The sequence below is a fragment of the Leptonotus elevatus genome, chromosome 13 (genome assembly GCF_054856555.1).
Source record: "Leptonotus elevatus isolate MCC_2025b chromosome 13, RoL_Lele_1.0, whole genome shotgun sequence".
Classification (NCBI taxonomy): Eukaryota; Metazoa; Chordata; class Actinopteri; order Syngnathiformes; family Syngnathidae; genus Leptonotus; species Leptonotus elevatus.
In genome coordinates, this window is record NC_141251.1 from 20,385,649 (window position 1) to 20,408,352 (window position 22,704).

At 39.7% G+C, this 22,704-nt stretch overlaps 1 protein-coding gene across 1 annotated transcript in view; it reads left to right on the forward strand.

Moving 5' to 3' along the window:
* Positions 1-213: 213 nt before the first annotated feature.
* cdh5 (cadherin 5) overlaps positions 214-22,704 on the forward strand; it is a 74,379-nt gene continuing 51,888 nt past the window's right edge. Inside the window, exons 1-5 of the mRNA XM_086093592.1 lie at positions 214-624; positions 10,669-10,911; positions 11,173-11,452; positions 12,166-12,288; positions 12,707-12,874. Of these exons, the coding sequence (XP_085949718.1) occupies positions 535-624; positions 10,669-10,911; positions 11,173-11,452; positions 12,166-12,288; positions 12,707-12,874 (904 nt within the window). The 5' untranslated portion in view covers positions 214-534. The remainder of the gene's footprint in view (positions 625-10,668; positions 10,912-11,172; positions 11,453-12,165; positions 12,289-12,706; positions 12,875-22,704) is intronic.

Sequence of the window (22,704 nt, forward strand, 5' to 3'; positions counted from 1 at the left end):
CTCATGTGGTAAAATCTCTGTGGATTATCCCCAATAACCTGTTTAACTTAATCCTTATCGCAAACACATGAATAATAAATCCACTCCTCCTCTCCCCTCCCTTCTTCCACTCTCTCACCTTGCTCTCCTTCCTTGCATCCCGCCCTCCCTCTCTCACTCTCTCCAACGTTTCTACCAAGCCCCCCTCCCCCCCAAAAAAGAAGGAAAAAAAAACCTCACTGTTACTGCGTCTGCTGCTTGGCGATGGTGGTCTTTCCCTCCAGGACAGGAAAAGGAACAGTAGCGCAGGACTGGACACAATAACAGGAAAAGGAAGTGGGCAGTGACCTTTCTTTCTTTCTTTCTTATTTTTTTTATTTTTATTTTTTTAAGACGCTAAAGGTAGAGAACAATCTAAGGAGAGGAGAGGGAGGAGGAGAACCTGTTGGTGCTCCCAAAATATTCCCCAGTTGCTATCTGGAAGTGCGTTTGGCTTGTTGCCATCACTTCACTTGGAGGATTCTGAGTCTTGGAAGGAAGGTTGGTGAGAAATACATGTTACGGACATTTGCGGAGAGGAACCATACAGGATCGGGAAAGGATTCACAAAGGATTCGGTGGTCTCAGACTCTCCAGCACAGAGAGGTAAGAGTTTGATTCTGCTGAGGGGAAACTTCATTAGGTACACCTCGGTTGTCTGTTGGCATCCAATGCCAAATTTGTAATTCTACCATTGATGTTGTATATTTCATAAAAAGTAAAATTGCAATTCAGATATTTTGTGATAATTGGACTCACAGGACGCTTCACTTGGTACAACCACCACAAAAAATAAATTAATTTCCTGGTTTCCCATAAAGAGCCAAAAATCTCAACTTTTGTGATACATGTTGCAATATTTTTGCTTATGAAGTACTCTGACTCCGATAATATGAATAAGAAATTACATGACAATCTTCTGACGCACAGCAGGACCCATCATTAGGTAAATAAACACAAAAATTCAAACTTGAATCCCATGGAAAGCCACAAATGTTGCAATACTCACAATATTTAGCTAATGACATCACAATTCAGCGATAATGACAATCCCATTCACAGGACACTTAATTAGGTACACCTAAGCCAGCTACTAATATTCATTTCTGTGATACCATAAAAATAACAAAACTTTCAAGTTTTGATACACAGCATTGTCGATGTGATTTGATTTCCTCACAATATTTATGATTGCTTTCATTTCACTAAGTCAAGTCAAGTCATCTTTATTTATATAGATTATTCAAACAGTCTCAGCTGTCACAGAGTGCTTTGCAGAAACACAACAAACAAACATAACATAAAACAGCAATACAATTACAACAAACCATTTTTTTCATTCCTACAGAGAAGAGAAACAGTCTCCTTTCAGCAGTTGATCAAAGACGTGATCGCAACCTATATGACGTCACACACGTCTGCTACAAGCTAAGTTTGCTACAAGCTAGGTCGTAAACAAGCATCTGCTGCGTCAAGTACACAACAAAGGACTTTGAGGATAAAAATCTCTAACTTCTATAATACAATATTGTTATATTAATAACAGGGTTGGCGCTGTGTCATGAAACTTTTTAGCCAATGTGGCTAAAAATCTCCTAGCCACATTTAAGTGTAGCTAGCCACGACATTGCATGTTTATGTGTTGGCAGTGCTATCTCACTACGTGCTCCAGTCATGCATGCACACGGCAGAGACATTGTAGCCCAACTAACAAACACACAACACTTCTGGCAAGATGGATTTCAAGGGGAATTCTAGGCATAGCTTGATGGCTAACTGCACATTGAAGTGGTAGAAATGGGCAATTGCACCAAATCGCCACAGATGAAAGAAATGAGGGCAGTTATATACTGTTCCTTGGTTGAATCATCTCATCCAGATGGCCAGTCCAGCCCTGATTATCCTTCTTTTTACACACTTTACCAAAAAAGTTAGCATATTCCTCCTGTCAAAGTCATGTGACGTTGCCAAACCACGAAGATTTGACAAGGGTTCGTGTCCTGGACTGGTTAAATAGTTCGTTTGCTGTGTCATCCATCAGTTTTTTCCCCAACATGTAAGCAGAACCAGGGGGTAATCCACAGTTGTTTTACGCAACTCGGGGCAATATAGTTACGTTTGGTGCAGAAGCAGACACAATATTCGCGTTTTCATCCTTCTTCGGGTCGCGATAGAACTGCTTGCTTGCCAATGTTGCTAATGCTAGGGATCACTAGCATCAGCATGCCAGCAGATGTAAACAATGCTGTCATTGGCCTTGGGGTGATGTTGTGGATTACACTATAACCAATCATGTGCGTCACTAGCCGCATCGAGGATTGTGGGAGTACTGTGTGCAATTTGCATACGGCCATGGTTTGTTTTTTGTTTTTTTGCGTAGGGACACTTACGGTATAACAATATTCCCCCAGTGCAGTTTTGACAAATTGGCCGCGTCAATGTGCCATGCGTGGGGAATATTTACTTCGCTACTCCCCTTTTCACCTCGTCATTTTTTTCTCTTTTTATTGAGAAGACTGCAAGAAAATGTACAATCTAGTTCTAAAGTACAAATGTGAACATAAACAGGAGAGTCACTTTTGCTACAGGCTCATTTTTTCAAATTCTGCTGCCATACAAGCAGCTGAGAACTTTCATCTTACAGAAAAGTTTTAGCGCTGCAGCTATGGAATATGTTGATATTCAGATATCCTACTGAAAATTCTAGCATTTATTTGGGTATTCAGATCAAATTAGTATTATTTTTTTGCTTGCTTAAAGAGCAAAATTGCAATTATATTATAAATTATAAATATACAAGACAACCCCCCCCCCCCCCACACACACACACACACACACATACACATTTCACTTAATTTCAATTTAATTTCACTTAAGCGACCAGCTAGTTTTCATTTTTACATAATCAACTTTTCTTTTTTTTTTAACTTATATTTAAACTCTGTCTCTCTGGGAATTCTCCCCATAGATTTTGGTCTATGAGTCTCTCCACTTTTAAAAACTTAAAACACATCTCTTTGGCTTTTGACTCGACATGAGACTCAGTAATATTGCTTCGTTGTTTTATTGTGCTGTATTTTTGTGTTAATTTATTGTACCTATTTTATTTACGTCTTATTTACTTACCTACTTCTTGTGTTATTTATTAATACTTTTATTTACTTACCGACATATGATATTAATTTTTGTTCTACCAGTCTTTACTGCATGACTGATTTTTAATCCATTTACAACTTTTTGTATGCAGCGGTGATGCTTTAAAGTGCTTTATAAATAAAGTTGAGTTGACAGTATGAGACGAGGTGACGTGAGAACCACAGTAGTGGTTTTGCCAACCCGACCGAATCTGCACATTTGAGTAAGCATGGTTTGTTAAAATGTGATCAGCACGACAAGGATGTCAGGCTGCCAGCATCAAAGTAAGCAGTCATTTACGCCTTTATAAAGTCATCAAACGGTCCTCGTACTTGCGTAGCAGCACTAGCATTAGTAATAGAGGCGCTTGTCCACCAGGGGGCAGTAACAATTATAGCGACATACTGGATGTAGATTGTATTGCCGATTGTATATGGCATTTGCATGTATTGATACCATTTGTGTTGAAATATAAGATGTTTAAATGTTCGTAATTACCACATTGCCACAATATCAATGCTAGTTTCATACCTTTGTCTATGATGTTTGCCATTATGTATTACCATTAAGCTAGCAGACGTGAATGCAAAGTTATGTGGTTTGGTTAAATACACGCATGATTCCCTTTCTGGAGAGTAAACATCAATTAGGAGTAGCAAGAAACAGCTTGAAGCCCCCTTTTTTTTTTGACAGATTGTATACTGACAACTATTTGCAGCAACCAACTAGCACTTGTAACTTTGGTATAACTTTAAACTTTTGCCCACGATTCAACACAAGAAACTAAACCTTGGGTTTATCTTACTGGAAAATATTATCTCGCTGGAAAATAGTTGGGTTACTATGCGTAAGTGTAGTGTAGCAGTGTAAGTGTAGCATTGTAGTTCTATGGACCCCAAGATACCTCAAGATGGCGTCACATCAAAATATTCCTGTTAGACATGGTTTGGCCTGAGCAAACAACAAATAAAAAATATAAATTAGTTTTTAGGGACTGATGAAGGATAGAGTCCAAAAATATTGAATAGGCCAATTTTTGAAAGACAAATCTCAAATATGTGGGGCTCACTGCAATGAGACTTAATTGAAATCACTACACAGGAAGTTTTAAAGCATTTTCCAAATGCAGTATTTCCACAATTGATTTTTTCCCAGTGCCCGGCGTCGATGGATTTGCGTCCTGGAGGGAGACGTAGGTGATTTGATTTGTTGTTCCACTGCGGCGGAAGCCATCCATACAACTAAAGCCACTGGTCTAATTCCTGGAGAGGCAAAGCAGGGGGGAAAAAATCTGGGAATATCCTTTGGGTGCCATCTGGGAGACTTGGTTGTCCCGCCGCTACATACACACACGCACGTGCACACACGCGCACATGCACACCCATGGACAGACACGCGGGCATGATTAGAGGAATTCATTCATTCATTCAGATGGATGTCAGAGTGCTCGACAAGCTGTCCAGCTGTGACGACGACGACGGCTTGGCCCAAGTCGCTCGCTGATTGCTCCAGGAAAGCTCAACTTTAATTTAGATTGATATATTTATACAGTTTTTATTCACAATTTGTATAGTGTCCCCACTTTTTGGGAATTGGGTTTGTATTCATTTATTTCTTTTTATTTTAAGAAAGAATTCTTACACCCCCCCCCCCCAAAAAAAAGATCTAAGTGTTCTCTATCGAGTGTTAGCTCATATTATAGTATTATATCCCGGAATACCTGACCAACATGACGTATATATAATAGGTGTGGAATTTGACAGGGATCAAAGAGCATTTATTCTAAATTGCTCCAAACTTCTAGAAGTTGTCAATAATGATGTCCATTCAATGGCCGAAAGTTGCTCTAAAGATGGATTGCCATTTTTTTCGCCACCATTCAGCACACCAAAAATTGCCAGTCCCATTGATGGGCTGTAATTGGCCTCCATTAAAAGCTGACCGAGGCCGTCAATTATGCCCTGATGACGGGCGCTATTAGTGTCAGACCAAATGACGCCGCGGACAACCTGCATGCACTTGTCTGACATGACAGAACGCACTCTATGCGTGTGTGTGTGTGTGGTTCCACATGCTGGTGGGACTTGCAAGTAAACAGATTGTTTGAAGCTGCTATGTGATTAAACCTGTTTTAATCACAACACACACACACACACACATACAGTTTAGAAGGTTAAAAGTGGAGCTGTGTCAAAAAGCAGCTTTTACAACTAAAAACAATACTAATGACAAACAACATCACATTTAATTGATTTGCAAACCTCAGTTTAGGCCAAAAAAATGACCAAAAATTCAATATCAAATTGAATTGCATTTATTTTGAGATGAGTTTATTGATCCCTAAAGAATCAATTTCAGTCACAACCTGTCCAAGAAAAATGAAAATAACAATGACCAACAGGGGGAGACAGAACGGGAAGCCTAGTGGGTCATCTTTCAGTGCCCAGAGTTTCTTAGATGTAATAAATTAGAGAACAAAACATACAGAAGGGGGAGGGAAAAACAAGGCTCAAGATCTGCCCCTTTAACTCATTCACTCAGTTTTTTCAACATGGTCATGGTTCATTTCTTATGCTCTGCTACCACCTGCTGGCCGTTTGTGTAATAACTACCATTTCTTCAACCGTTTTTTGCAGTTGCTGCATCGAAGCCTTCTATATGCTCTAGCATAAAAAAAAACATTTAAAAAAAACGTATAAATATGTATTTGAGACACTTAAAACATTTAAAATAGAATGTAATGATATGTTTTTGGGAGCAAATTAGTTAAAAGGGGCACAGTGTGAACCTGGAAAAAAACTCAGCACATTGCTAACATAGATATGAGTAGATGAACAACGATAGATAATTTGGAATACACAAATAATAATCTTCAGTCCAATTAAGTGAAACTGAATATGATCTCTCAAGGCCACGGCAGTTTAGTAAATAACCATTCTTCGTGAATTTAAACTTCTCTACTGCGATGAAGAGGATATGATACGACAAAGTTTTGTCTGGTTCTGTTTGCTGGTGTAAGAAAAAGTAGGTCAGCGCTGTCTGCTACTCACTGGCAGCGAGGACTGAAAGCGTGCTGTTGTCGATGTTTGCTCGTGCGCGTTACGCACACGCCACAGCGGCAGCCTGTGGACAACGCTCAGATGTAATTACAGATATTCCTGGAACTTGTTTATTCTTTCTGCACCTCTGTGGTAAAAAAGGTGAAGAGGATTTCTTTTGTTTGAAATTAATGAGACCATAATCACCACACAACACAGAAAGTGTGAAACGCAGCTGGCGCAACAGCACAGGTGCAAAATCTCTCAGCACGTTACCATAGATACAGACAGTATATTCTACTAATGATCTTCATATTTTTATGACTGCAGTGCGTTTAAATTGCACTATTAATACTGTAACTCAACAACCGTACGTGGAACTCCCCCATATTCACATGCTCAACATTCGTGAATATAATTTGCAGATCTCTTTGTTGGACCAATCCTTCGTTATTCTCTGAAAAAACTATTCGCCCAGGCTAAGGAACTATGTTGAAGTGAGTTGAGGAGCTTCATTTAGACGAAAAAAAAGTTTTGCTTTGCTGCCATTTTGCAGCATCTTGGTGCCAAGGAGGGTTCTAGTTGGGAAATAAGTATGCTGAAGTGCGTTAAGATGCATCATTTAAACAGATGTACTGCCTTGCCGCCATATTATGGCATCTTTGTATCACACAGCTATGTTAAAGTGAGTTGAGACGCTTCATTTAGCTTTGCTGCCATCTTGTTTCATCTCCAGGCCATTTTTTACTTTTTTTTTTCAAGCTAAATAAGACTTGAATCTGTTGAAAGAAATCTTGTCTGATCTAACATTAATGCCCATTATAATCATTCACAAATAACCTAAAATATGCACATATTAAAAACTAATTCCAATTACTATGAAATTCTACTATATTCTGATGCAAGACGGTTTCATTCCAAACTACGCCAAATGAAGTTAACCACTGTATACGTCAACGAAGTAAAAGTAAATAACGAGCTTCCCTATGAACAAGACAGCAGAAGAAGATGAGTGATGGAAAGTAGACGAATGTGAGACAAGACAGATGACATGCAGGCAGGAAAGCCGGAAAATGAAGGAATTAGGAGGATGAGAAGAAACACGCACACGTCCACAGCTGGAAAAGCAGGAAGGGAAGGGAGTGCCCTCTTGCGCTAATGACCGACCTTCATTAAGCATGCTTCCCCAGAAGGCTTTGTGTTTACACTTCCTGTGGCTGATTAAAGGGAATGGTAAACACCCCTGGAAAAAGGCCTTTTATGGAAAACTGGCCTCATATGCAGTAACAAATCAGATTCAAGAACGAAGATCTTTGTTCCTTTTATGTATTTACATTATTTTTAACCTATGCACACATTATCTTTTAAACACAGTACTGTATGTAAATAAAATTACCACTGATTGTCACACCCAACAAAGTGGGGCGAAATTCGTTCTCTGCTTTTGACCCATCCCCTGAGGGAGAGGTGAGCAGCAGCAGGGGACGTGCTTTGGAATCATTTGGTGAGCTAACCCCCAATTCCAACCCCCGGGGATAGAACCCACAACCTCCCAGTCTCAGGACAGACACTCTACCACAAGGCCACTGAGCTGGTCAATAAATAAGTACATATGCCTTATATGACTTAATGTTCACATATTCAGCCTCTCTTTAAACGTGTTTTTTGTCAGGGTATGAATATTTTAGCCTAATTTGATGTCCTTCATCACTGGTCTATTAGTAGTGAAAGAAACCATTGTGATTTCAGGCACTTCATCGACAAAAAAAGAGACACCTTGAACGCAGCACCGTGTTATATTCCAACATTCTAAAAAATCCAATGAATAGAAGTCTTCACGCTGCAGTAAATGAGATGAATACATTTTGGAGGAAAACTATTTAGCTGTCTCCAATTTCACTCTGCAAATAATTCAAGAAAACCCCCATAACATTTCCAATTTAATTAATTTAGCAGTGAAATGATACAAAAGGCTGGCAGACAAAAAAAGAGGACAAATGAAAAGTGGCGGTTGGCGTCTTTGTTTGAGCTGATTTACGGGCGAGGGGTCACGGCGGGTCTCAGCAATATGAGATTAGGCCATTAGAGGGAGGCGGCCTGGTAATCCCCGCATCCTAATCCCGCTTTCTCCCCACACGCCGCTAATGGTTGACAGACAATAAAATGCCGTAATCTATCCAGCGGGACGCGCTGGAGATAGACGGAGACACGGAAAACACTTGAATAGGTCGCTAATGTTGACACACAAATGGGGAGATGGAGGTGGAGAGAGTGGGTGAGATGGAGGGAAATGAGGGGGAGAGCAGCGGAGACAGTTATTGTTATTAAAATACTCCATACAAACACCTCAATCGGAAAAGAAAGGGTGAATCCGAATTGAATTGCATTGAGATTGACAGGGGTGATATATTCCGGCTTTTGCCAGTCCGAAAAGACAATATTTATACGGTTCAATCGGAATAGTGTAATGTAAACACAAATGCGTAGGGACGTTGAAGTTTCCAAACTTGAAAATGGTGGCTTCTTACCAGAAATTGTCTGCAATGGGAGAGCTTGTTTTAAACTACTTGTAACTTGTTTTCAACATGCTTTTATTTTAACTAATTTGCTCCCCAAAACGTATAAAAACGTTTACTAAAACTAATAAATATTGCCATGGTCCCAAAAAGGAATTTTCCGTTTTGTTTTTTTATGTTAGAGCATACAGAAGGCTTTGATGCAGCCTCTGACCTGAAGAGGTCACTTGAAGTAATGGTAGTTATTACAAAAACGGCCAGCAGGTGGCAGCAGAGTATAAGAGATCAACCAGGGCCATGTTCCAACAAGCTCTTTTCCCCAGTGTTTTAAACAGATTTGTGAATAGTGATGAAACTTTGCTATATTCTAACAAAACATATACATTTACTTTTTTTCCTAATCAAAGAAGAAACTAATCTTTCTTTTGGTAGGTTCCATGTTTTTATAGCAATAGAACACAATATTGTGTGGGCCTTGCAAAATCAGTTTAAATCCAGTAAAACAGCCGAGAGCGAAGGTGGTTGCTTCAGTGAAAATTGCTGGGAGTTAATAAAAATGGTAAAAACAATCACACATACTGAGCTAAATAAATCACATGATGTTTACATCCATCTGCTCATGTTAAACGGCTCCTCTAATTAATATAGTGGCACATAAAAACCGTGAATTGGACTAGACCAGGACACATGTAAACAGTTGACCAGAGATCTTCAGTCAGGGAACCAGGGAACTAAATGTGAGGATAAGGGGGAGAAATTGCGGGTAAGACTGAGTAGGCCAGAATGTGATACTAAGGGGGATTGATGGTTTACCAGAGAACTTATCCCGAGAGTCACCCTAAAGAGGAAATTGAGGGGTGACAAAGGGAGAGAGAGGAGGTGATAATGGGTGACACTGAGCGTAATAGTGACAGTAATATTGACGGAGACAATGATGGGGAAGATGAGGGGTGAGAGTGGGTGGTGGGGGGGGGGGTTGCTGTAACTCCTCGGGCAAACCAGTTAGTTTCCCCTCAATTCTCATCTTACTCTCACCCTCACCCTCTTGTCTCCTACTGGGTTGTAACTCCAAGTCCCCTCTCCATAATCCTCTTATTGCCAGTGTACCCCCTTAAACTACCCCCTCAGTGTCATCCTCAGGCAACTCATCAATTTCTTGCCAATCCTCACCCTACTCTGTCCCCCTTAGTCTTGCTCAGGGGTAACTCTCAGTGTCACTTCAGGCAACCAATAATCCCCCCACAATCTTGCCCCCAGTCTCTCAGGCAATTTACAACCACCTTCCCACCCGTGTTTGAATATTCTCATTTATCCAGGTCATTTCATTCTCAGGACATCAAATCCATTGCAGCTGGACTGAAAAATGTCACCTCTTATCTGAGCAGGCTTCATTAGCAAAAAGGTTTACAGTGAATGATCTGCTTTTAACCGTGTGCTGCATCTATTATCAGTATTGAGGGTGTTTCAGAATCAGGGCGTTCCCACCATGAAGTCAGACATCAGGAATGCTCACTTTTGTAGTTTTTTTTATTTTTTATCACTGAGGTTGCTGCCAGATGACGTCAACCCCGTTGAACTTTTCCCCGACATGGTGTACATGCTACACCACGTCCTTTTAGCACTTCTTCCAGTTATCTTTCCAAGCAAGAACAAGAATCGTCGGAAATGTCAAACCGTCGCTTGCTAAGTGTCCGATAAAGACGACCACGTCCTGAGTGCTCGGTTAAAAGTGGGTCGGCGTGTTTAATAAATCCCCCCGCGGCCTCTGGAGTGAAATGCTTTCAGCACCGGGGTTCTAAATGTTCCACCGGGTCCCACTTCTGAGGAGCTTTAAGAGTCCTGGTCGTCCACGATAGGCCGCTACGATAGGACTCTCGGGTAGTGTGTGCACAGCTGATAAGTGGTTTTAATGTCACACTCTTCTTCTTTCACATCCTCACTTCTTCACCCCCTCTGCACAGATCATGGCTTTGCTCCGGCTCTGGACCGTGGGGCTTATTCTGGCCGGCGTGGCCTGGTCCGTCTCGTCTGGCGTTTCCGAGGACTCGCCGGTGGGATTGGAGAGGCGGCAAGGAGTTGCCGAGGAGGAGATTGTGAGGAAGGAGAGCCATCCTGGCCTATCGCGGAAGAAACGGGAGTGGATTTGGAACTCGCTCTATGTGGAGGAGGAGAAACCAGCGCCCATTCCCTATAAGATTGGGCAGGTAAACCAGAAATAACCAGAACCATGTTGGCATTGTAAAAAAAAAAAGAAGAAAAAAAAAAGAAGAAAAAAAAAAGTAGTATTTTCTTGAAAAAAAACCTGTAAAGTTTTTCACAAATTCTAACGAGAGTTTTGAGTACATTTTACAAGTTTATATATACTGTGTATATATATATATATATATATATATATATATATATATATATAATATGAGTTTTTGTATGTACTTTATAGAGACTACAATGTTATTTCTGTTTCCCAGCTCAAATCCAGTCAAAGAGTGGAAGTGAAACGTTTTAAAATCGAGGGTGAAGGCGCCGACGTCATCTTTAGCGTGGACCACAAGGGCGACCTGTTTGTCAGCAAGTCTCTGGACCGTGAGGAAAAGAGTGCGTACCACCTGATCGCCAGGATGTACGACGGCAACAACAAACTCATCGAGGACTCGGGAGAATTTGTGGTCCAGGTGACTGACATCAACGACAACAGCCCTGTCTTCCCCAAAACTTACAATGGGTCCATCATGGAGAGGTCCACCATAGGTACGAACGTTTATATAACAAATGAATTACTTGTACTACTCTGCTCCTACTAATAAAACATACTACTTCAGTACATCGATTTAACAGAGTGCATTATACTGACATTTTTTGGAAAATATATTTAGCTTCCAACAGTAATGTTAGCATTTTACAAGAATGTTAAAATTTTCCAAGAAAAGGGTGCAATATTGGATAATAATAATAAAGGTATTCCAGATAAAGTTTCACTAGAGAATGTCACTTTCTTGACGAAAATGTCAAAATATAGTTAAGAAACAAACTTTGCACTTTTACGAAAATTTGGGAAAATCTTTTTGCAAAAAAGTAACTATCTTCTTAAAAAGTTTGCAATCTTATGAGAACAGTGCTATTTTTTCCAAGAAAATAGTCAAATTAAAAAAGATTAATGTCTTTTTTTTCTTTTTTTACGAAAACTTGCAATATTACTACAGAAATAGTCTTATTTTTCACCCAAAAATGTCATTATCTCAAGAAAGGCATATTTTTATTTTCATTGGAACAATGTCATATTCTATCAAGACAAATGCCACAGTCTTAAAGGAATGTCATATTTTTCAGAGAAAAAACAGTCAGCAATATTACGAAAATAGTGGTTTATTTAAAAACAAATCCCAGCTATTTTTTTTTTTTTAAGAGGAAGAAAGTTGCATTTGTATGAAGTTAATTAGAAAGTTTCTATTATATCTCCACAGGAACCAAAGTGATCGAAGTGAGGGCGACAGACGCCGACGACCCCACCACCGCTAACGGCGAGCTGCGCTACTCTCTGACGCCCGACGGCGACCTGTCTGCCTTTGAAATAGACAGCATCACAGGTTTATACTTTTAGCTCATTACTTCATATCTTCTTCAAGTCCAATCAGATTTCAAATAGGCCTCCATGACGTCACACGTACCAAGGGGCAAAAGACGGAGCTTTCTGCGATGGCACCACAAATTAACAAACAGTTCTGTGTCATTTGACCAAGGCAGAACAATTGAGATGACAGGCTAATTAGCGTGACTGATGATTTAATAATTCGAGAAACCTCAAACAGATGTCGTCAAAATCAAATTGGACGAAAACAATGGTTTACAAAAACCTTGTTTCCACTGTAAAATTGGGGGGGAGAACAAACTTTAGGTAGTCAATCAACCCTGCTGTCTACTTTTTCTAAACATATGAAAACGTCGATAGTCAGCAAGAATAGTTAGCATTGTAGCATGTGTTAACTAACTGATGTGTGTCCCCAGGTATGATCAGCTGCAAGGTGAGCACTCTGGATCGCGAGACCAAGAGTCAGTACGTGGTGGTGGTCCGGGCTCAGGACATGAGAGGAATGGCGTCCGGCAGCACGGCCACGACCTCCGTCACCGTCAGTGTCACCGACACAAACGACAACATCGCTTCCTTCACCAGACGTAAGGACCACAAAGGGATAAAGGGGCATTTCTCTAAGGAATATTTCGAGTTTAAATTTTATGCAATTTAACTGGTCTTCTGATACGCATCCATCACTTCTTCTTGTAAAAATACAACTTTAGTCTTGTGCTATTCCGCCATTTTTTCCTCCCCAAAAAATTGGAAGTCTTTTTTTCAATTGAATTTTTTTTTTTACTTTGAATTGAGCATGCATGTTTAAAAAATTATTAAGCTTTCATTTTTAAACTATTGTAATTTTATAATTCATGAATATTTTTATATATTTAATATGAAAAAAAAATCTTGGAAAAAAACAAAAACTACAACACTACTACTTTTGTCCTTGTGAGATTGCAATTTCATTATGGTGTGGGGGGGTTCTTTCAAGTTTGGCCTTAATCCATTTTAGTACTTTCTAGAGCAAAGTGTTGCATATGGGAACTAGAAAAATTCCCGCGGAAATTTTGAATGGGCCTGCTAACTCTTTTCAATGAGCTGAACAGTTTAAACTTTCAACCATTGAAATCGGTCAAGAAATGTGCAAGTTAACCATAATCTACTAAAAGTGTTACTGCCCCTTTAAGAAACATGCACATTCACGCACACACATTTGATTTTAAGTAACATTTCAATGAGCTAAACAGTTTAAAATTTAAACCATTGAAATCGCTCAAGAAATGTAAAAGTTAACCATAATCTACTAAAAGTATTACTGCCCCTTTAAGAAACATGCACATTCACGCACACACATTTGATTTTAACTAACATTTCAATGAGATGAACAGTTTAAAATTCAAACCATTGAAATCGCTCAAGAAATGTGGAATCTACCATAATTAACAGTATCTCACTGCCCCTTTACAAAACATGCACATTCACGCACACACATTTGATTTTAAGTTGTGAGGAGACGTCACGCACCAACACTCCATTGATTTGTATAGGATTACGCTCACCTCAAACAAAAGCCTCTCGCGACTTAACAGTTGAAGATGCAGATTCCAGAAATGGCTCGTTAGAACGGCAAGGGTTTGGGGAACGCGAGCATGTTCTCAGATTTTTAATCGGATGAAAAATGACCAAATGAGAGCAGGTTGAAAACTTATGATTGATCGAAAATGAAGAGGGAAAAAACGGCGAAATTAACATGGAGGAGATAGGCGCCAAAGTCCGACTTCTCCTCGCTTAAAGTGAAAATAAAGGTACTAAATGACACCTTAGCCAAATAAAACTTAGTTCTTCAGAAAGCAGAGGCTTGTGGCTACAAAATGTGCGAATTTGATGTCTAGTGAGCAAAGATTGTGGCCATGGTGACGAGTTGAAGTGAAACTTTTGGAAATATATTTTTTGGTTCCCGTCACTGAAGCCTTAATTAGTCACACTCTAAATAGGCGACTTTTACCCTTTGCTCACTGTCTTTGAACCCGCACAGGGGGGAGAGCTTTCATTCCTTAATTTTTTTTTTGACACAGAGCTAAAGATGACAAAAATTCCAACAAAATGAGCTAAAATTCATATCGGTCGGTCAACGTATGCGCGCGCAGCGTGTCTTGGAAAAAGGTGCTTGATTGGAGTTGATCTCTTTCGGTTTCCCATTCATTCCTATGGGACTTTATTTGGGACTTTTTTGGGAATAGCGTCGCCATGGTAACTGGGAATTCCTAGAAAAATAATAGCGCAGCGAGTCAGATCGAGCCGCATCGTTTGATACCTCATTTGTCCCGGTGCGATCTACGGTACGGGCTGCATTTTTGGTGAAAAATCTGTGGAATAATAAAAAATAAAAAAAACTAGAAAAATTCCCGCGGAAATTTTGAATGGGCCTGCTAACTCTTTTCAATGAGCTGAACAGTTTAAACTTTCAACCATTGAAATCGGTCAAGAAATGTGCAAGTTAACCATAATCAACAGTATGTTACTGCCCCTTTAAGAAACATGCACATTCACGCACACACATTTGATTTTAAGTAACATTTCAATGAGCTGAACAGTTTAAAATTCAAACCATTGAAATCGGTCAAGAAATGTGGAATCTACCATAATTAACAGTATCTCACTGCCCCTTTACAAAACATGCACATTCACGCACACACATTTGATTTTAAGTTGTGAGGAGACGTCACGCACCAACACTCCATTGATTTGTATAGGATTACGCTCACCTCAAACAAAAGCCTCTCGCGACTTAACGGTTGAAGATGCAGATTCCAGAAATGGCTGGTTAGAACGGCAAGGGTTTGGGGAACGCGAGCATGTTCTCAGTTTTTTAATCGGATGAAAAATGACCAAATGAGAGCAGGTTGAAAACTTATGATTGATCGAAAATGAAGAGGGAAAAACGGCGAAAATTACATTGAAAAGAGATCAAAATAGTGCGACTTCTCCTCGCTTAAAGTGAAAATAAAGGTACTAAATGACACCTTAGCCAAATAAAACTTAGTTTTTCAGAAAGCAGAGGCTTGTGGCTACAAAATGTGCGAATTTGATGTCTAGTGAGCAAAGATTGTGGCCATGGTGACGAGTTGAAGTGAAACTTTTGGAAATATATTTTTTGGTTCCCGTCACTGAAAGCTTAATTGGGTATCAGAGTGGCGATTACACTCACTGTCTTTGAACCCGCACAGGGGGAAGAGCTTTCATTCCTTAATTTGTTTTTTGACACTGAGCTAAAGATGGGAAAAATTCCAACAAAATGAGCTAAAATTCATATCAATCGGTTAACGTATGCGCGCGCAGCGTGTCTTTGAAAAAGGTGCTTGATGTGTGATTTTGTCTTTCCTTTTCCCATTCATTCCTATGGGACTTTTATTTGGGAGTTTTTTGGGAATAGCATCGCCATGGTAAGTGGGAATTCTTAGAAAAATAATGCCGCATCGAGTCAGATCGAGCCGCATCGTTTGATACTTCATTTGTCCCGGTGCGATGTACGGTACGGGCTGCATTCTTGCGGAAAAAACTGTGGAAGATTAAAAAATAAGACTAGAAAAATTCCCGCGGAAATTTTGAATGGGCCTGCTAACTCTTTTCAATGAGCTGAACAGTTTAAACTTTCAACCATTGAAATCGCTCAAGAAATGTGCAAGTTAACCAAAATCAACAGTATGTTACTGCCCCTTTAAGAAACATGCACATTCACGCACACACATTTGATTTTAAGTAACATTTCAATGAGCTGAACAGTTTAAAATTCAAACCATTGAAATCGGTCAAGAAATGTGGAATCTACCATAATTAACAGTATCTCACTGCCCCTTTATAAAACATGCACATTCACGCACACACATTTGATTTTAAGTTGTGAGGAGACGTCACGCACCAACACTCCATTGATTTGTATAGGATTACGCTCACCTCAAACAAAAGCCTCTCGCGACTTAACGGTTGAAGATGCAGATTCCAGAAATGGCTCGTTAGAACGGCAAGGGTTTGGGGAACGCGAGCATGTTCTCAGTTTTTTAATCGGATGAAAAATGACCAAATGAGAGCAGGTTGAAAACTTATGATTGATCGAAAATGAAGAGGCAAAAACGGCGAAAATTACATTGAAAAGAGATCAAAAATGTGCGACTTCTCCTCGCTTAAAGTGAAAATAAAGGTACTAAATGACACCGTAGCCAAATAAAACTTAGTTCTTCAGAAAGCAGAGGCTTGTGGCTACAAAATGTGCGAATTTGATGTCTAGTGAGCAAAGATTGTGGCCATGGTGACGAGTTGAAGTGAAACTTTTGGAAATAGATTTTTTGGTTCCCGTCACTGAAGCCTTAATTGGGTATCAGAGTGGCGATTACACTCACTGTCTTTGAACCCGCACAGGGGGAAGAGCTTTCATTCCTTAATTTTTTTTTTGACACTGAGTTAAAGATGACAAAAATTCCAACAAAATGAGCTAATTTTCATATCAATCGGTTAACGTATGCGCGCGCAGCGTCTCTTTGAAAAAGGTGCTTGATGTGTGATTTTGTCTTTCCTTTTCCCATTCATTCCTATGGGACTTTATTTGGGAGTTTTTTGGGAATAGCGTCGCCATGGTAACTGGGAATTCTTATAAAAATAATAGCGCACCGAGTCAGATCGAGCCGCATCGTTTGATACCTCATTTGTCCCGGTGCGATCTACGGTACGGGCCGCATTTTAGCAGAAAAAAACGCGGAAGATTAAAAAATAAGAAAAATAACTAGAAAAATTCCCGCGGAAATTTTGAATGGGCCTGCTAACTCGCGTGGAAACACGCAATAAAAATAACATTTAAACCATTGAAATCGCTCAAGAAATGTGCAAGTTAACCATAATCTACTAAAAGTATTACTGCCCCTTTAAGAAACATGCACATTCACGCACACACATTTGATTTTAACTAACATTTCAATGAGCTGAACAGTTTAAAATTTCAACCATTGAAATCGCTCAAGAAATGTGCAAGTTAACCATAATGTACAGTATGTTACTGCCCCTTTAAGAAACATGCACATTCACGCACACACATTTGATTTTAAGTAACATTTCAATGAGCTGAACAGTTTAAAATTCAAACCATTGAAATCGGTCAAGAAATGTGGAATCTACCATAATTAACAGTATCTCACTGCCCCTTTACAAAACATGCACATTCACGCACACACATTTGATTTTAAGTTGTGAGGAGACGTCACGCACCAACACTCCATTGATTTGTATAGGATTACGCTCACCTCAAACAAAAGCCTCTCGCGACTTAACGGTCGAAGATGCAGATTCCAGAAATGGCTCGTTAGAACGGCAAGGGTTTGGGGAACGCGAGCATGTTCTCAGATTTTTAATCGGATGAAAAATGACCAAATGAGAGCAGGTTGAAAACTTATGATTGATCGAAAATGAAGAGGGAAAAAACGGCGAAATTAACATGGAGGAGATAGGCGTCAAAGTCCGACTTCTCCTCGCTTAAAGTGAAAATAAAGGTACTAAATGACACCGTAGCCAAATAAAACTTAGTTCTTCAGAAAGCAGAGGCTTGTGGCTACAAAATGTGCGAATTTGAGGTCTAGTGAGCAAAGATTGTGGCCATGGTGACGAGTTGAAGTGAAACTTTTGGAAATAGATTTTTTGGTTCCCGTCACTGAAGCCTTAATTAGTCACACTCTAAATAGGCGACTTTTCCCCTTTGCTCACTGTCTTTGAACCCTCACAGGGGGGAGAGCTTTCATTCCTTAAAATTTTTTTTGACACTGAGCTAAAGATGACAAAAATTCCAACAAAATGAGCTAATTTTCATATCGGTCGGTTAATGTATGCGCGCGCAGCGTGTCTTTGAAAAAGGTGCTTGATTGGAGTTGATCTCTTTCGGATTCCCATTCATTCCTATGGGACTTTATTTGGGAGTTTTTTGGGAATAGCGTCGCCATGGTAACTGGGAATTCTTAGAAAAATAATGCCGCACCGAGTCAGATCGAGCCGCATCGTTTGATACCTCATTCGTGCCGGTGCGATCTACGGTACGGGCCGCATTTTTGCGGAAAAATCGTGGAATAAAATATAAAAAAAATAATAAAATTAAACCCTTTTCTAGGGTGGATAGTAATATGTGCCTGCTTGCTCCGCAAGCAGCAGCTTCGCTGCTGCTTGCTCCGCTTAGCAGGCCCATAACTAGAAAAATTCCCGCGGAAATTTTGAATGGGCCTGCTAACTCTTTTCAATGAGCCGAACAGTTTAAACTTTCAACCATTGAAATCGCTCAAGAAATGTAAAAGTTAACCATAATCAAGATCAAATAAAGTATCTTACTGTCCCTTTAAGAAATATGCACATTCACGCACACACATTTGATTTTAACCAACATTTCAATGAGCTAAACAGTTTAAAATTTCAACCATTGAAATCGCTCAAGAAATGTAAAAGTTAACCATAATCAACAGTATGTTACTGCCCCTTTAAGAAACATGCACATTCACGCACACACATTTGATTTTAAGTAACATTTCAATGAGCTGAACAGTTTAAAATTCAAACCATTGAAATCGGTCAAGAAATGTGGAATCTACCATAATTAACAGTATCTCACTGCCCCTTTACAAAACATGCACATTCACGCACACACATTTGATTTTAAGTTGTGAGGAGACGTCACGCACCAACACTCCATTGATTTGTATAGGATTACGCTCACCTCAAACAAAAGCCTCTCGCGACTTAACGGTTGAAGATGCAGATTCCAGAAATGGCTCGTTAGAACGGCAAGGGTTTGGGGAACGCGAGCATGTTCTCAGTTTTTTAATCGGATGAAAAATGACCAAATGAGAGCAGGTTGAAAACTTATGATTGATCGAAAATGAAGAGGCAAAAACGGCGAAAATTACATTGAAAAGAGATCAAAAATGTGCGACTTCTCCTCGCTTAAAGTGAAAATAAAGGTACTAAATGACACCGTAGCCAAATAAAACTTAGTTCTTCAGAAAGCAGAGGCTTGTGGCTACAAAATGTGCGAATTTGATGTCTAGTGAGCAAAGATTGTGGCCATGGTGACGAGTTGAAGTGAAACTTTTGGAAATATATTTTTTGGTTCCCACCACTCAGACCTTAATTAGTCACGCTCTAACTGATGCAAGAAAGGCGACTTTTACCCCTTTGCTCACTGTCTTTGAACCCGCACAGGGGGGAGAGCTTTCATTCCTTAAATTTTTTTTTGACACTGAGCTAAAGATGACAAAAATTCCAACAAAATGAGCTAATTTTCATATCGGTCGGTTAACATATGCGCGCGCAGCGTGTCTTTGAAAAAGGTGCTTGATTGGAGTTGATCTCTTTCGGATTCCCATTCATTCCTATGGGACTTTATTTGGGAGTTTTTTGGGAATAGCGTCGCCATGGTAACTGGGAATTCTTAGAAAAATAATGCCGCACCGAGTCAGATCGAGCCGCATCGTTTGATACCTCATTCGTGCCGGTGCGATCTACGGTACGGGCCGCATTTTAGCAGAAAATTCGTGGAAGGATGATATAATAATAACACCAATAAACCCTTTTTTCTAGGATAGTAATATGTGCCTGCTTGCTCCGCAAGCAGCAGCTTCGCTGCTGCTTGCTCCGCTTAGCAGGCCCATAACTAGAAAAATTCCCGCGGAAATTTTGAATGGGCCTGCTAACTCTTTTCAATGAGCTGAACAGTTTAAAATTTAAACCATTGAAATCGGTCAAGAAATGTGCAAGTTAACCAAAATCAACAGTATGTTACTGCCCCTTTAAGAAACATGCACATTCACGCACACACATTTGATTTTAAGTAACATTTCAATGAGCTGAACAGTTTAAAATTCAAACCATTGAAATCGGTCAAGAAATGTGGAATCTACCATAATTAACAGTATCTCACTGCCCCTTTAAGAAACATGCACATTCACGCACACACATTTGATTTTAAGTAACATTTCAATGAGCTGAACAGTTTAAAATTCAAACCATTGAAATCGGTCAAGAAATGTGGAATCTACCATAATTAACAGTATCTCACTGCCCTTTACAAAACATGCACATTCACGCACACACATTTGATTTTAAGTTGTGAGGAGACGTCACGCACCAACACTCCATTGATTTGTATAGGATTACGCTCACCTCAAACAAAAGCCTCTCGCGACTTAACGGTTGAAGATGCAGATTCCAGAAATGGCTCGTTAGAACGGCAAGGGTTTGGGGAACGCGAGCATGTTCTCAGTTTTTTAATCGGATGAAAAATGACCAAATGAGAGCAGGTTGAAAACTTATGATTGATCGAAAATGAAGAGGCAAAAACGGCGAAAATTACATTGAAAAGAGATCAAAAATGTGCGACTTCTCCTCGCTTAAAGTGAAAATAAAGGTACTAAATGACACCTTAGCCAAATAAAACTTAGTTCTTCAGAAAGCAGAGGCTTGTGGCTACAAAATGTGCGAATTTGATGTCTAGTGAGCAAAGATTGTGGCCATGGTGACGAGTTGAAGTGAAACTTTTGGAAATATATTTTTTGGTTCCCACCACTCAGACCTTAATTAGTCACGCTCTAACTGATGCAAGAAAGGCGACTTTTACCCCTTTGCTCACTGTCTTTGAACCCGCACAGGGGGGAGAGCTTTCATTCCTTAAATTTTTTTTTGACACTGAGCTAAAGATGACAAAAATTCCAACAAAATGAGCTATTTTTCATATCGGTCGGTTAATGTATGCGCGCGCAGCGTGTCTTTGAAAAAGGTGCTTGATTGGAGTTGATCTCTTTCGGATTCCCATTCATTCCTATGGGACTTTATTTGGGAGTTTTTTGGGAATAGCGTCGCCATGGTAACTGGGAATTCTTAGAAAAATAATGCCGCACCGAGTCAGATCGAGCCGCATCGTTTGATACCTCTTTTGTCCCGGTGCGATGTACGGTACAGGCCGCATTCTTGCGGAAAAACCCGTGGAAGATGATATAACTAGAAAAATTCCCGCGGAAATTTTGAATGGGCCTGCTAACTCTTGCATCTCTTTTCAATGAGCTGAACAGTTTAAAATTTCAACCGTTGAAATCGCTCAAGAAATGTGGAAGTTATAATCAACTAAAATTATTACTGCCCCTTTAAGAAACATGCACATTCACGCACATACATTTGATTTTAACTAACATTTCAATGAGCTGAACAGTTTAAAATTTCAACCATTGAAATCGCTCAAGAAATGTAAAAGTTAACCATAATCAAGATCAAATAAAGTATCTTACTGTCCCTTTAAGAAATATGCACATTCACGCACACACATTTGATTTTAACCAACGTTTCAATGAGCTGAACAGTTTAAAATTTAAACCATTGAAATCGCTCAAGAAATGTGCAAGTTAACCATAATCAACAGTATGTTACTGCCCCTTTAAGAAACATGCACATTCACGCACACACATTTGATTTTAAGTAACATTTCAATGAGCTGAACAGTTTAAACTTTCAACCATTGAAATCGGTCAAGAAATGTGGAAGTTAACCATAATCAACACTATGTTACTGCCCCTTTAAGAAACATGCACATTCACGCACACACATTTGATTTTAAGTAACATTTCAATGAGCTGAACAGTTTAAAATTCAAACCATTGAAATCGGTCAAGAAATGTGGAATCTACCATAATTAACAGTATCTCACTGCCCCTTTACAAAACATGCACATTCACGCACACACATTTGATTTTAAGTTGTGAGGAGACGTCACGCACCAACACTCCATTGATTTGTATAGGATTACGCTCACCTCAAACAAAAGCCTCTCGCGACTTAACGGTTGAAGATGCAGATTCCAGAAATGGCTCGTTAGAACGGCAAGGGTTTGGGGAACGCGAGCATGTTCTCAGTTTTTTAATCGGATGAAAAATGACCAAATGAGAGCAGGTTGAAAACTTATGATTGATCGAAAATGAAGAGGGAAAAAACGGCGAAATTAACATGGAGGAGATAGGCGTCAAAGTCCGACTTCTCCTCGCTTAAAGTGAAAATAAAGGTACTAAATGACACCGTAGCCAAATAAAACTTAGTTCTTCAGAAAGCAGAGGCTTGTGGCTACAAAATGTGCGAATTTGATGTCTAGTGAGCAAAGATTGTGGCCATGGTGACGAGTTGAAGTGAAACTTTTGGAAATAGATTTTTTGGTTCCCGTCACTGAAGCCTTAATTAGTCACACTCTAAATAGGCGACTTTTCCCCTTTGCTCACTGTCTTTGAACCCTCACAGGGGGGAGAGCTTTCATTCCTTAAAATTTTTTTTGACACTGAGCTAAAGATGACAAAAATTCCAACAAAATGAGCTAATTTTCATATCGGTCGGTTAATGTATGCGCGCGCAGCGTGTCTTTGAAAAAGGT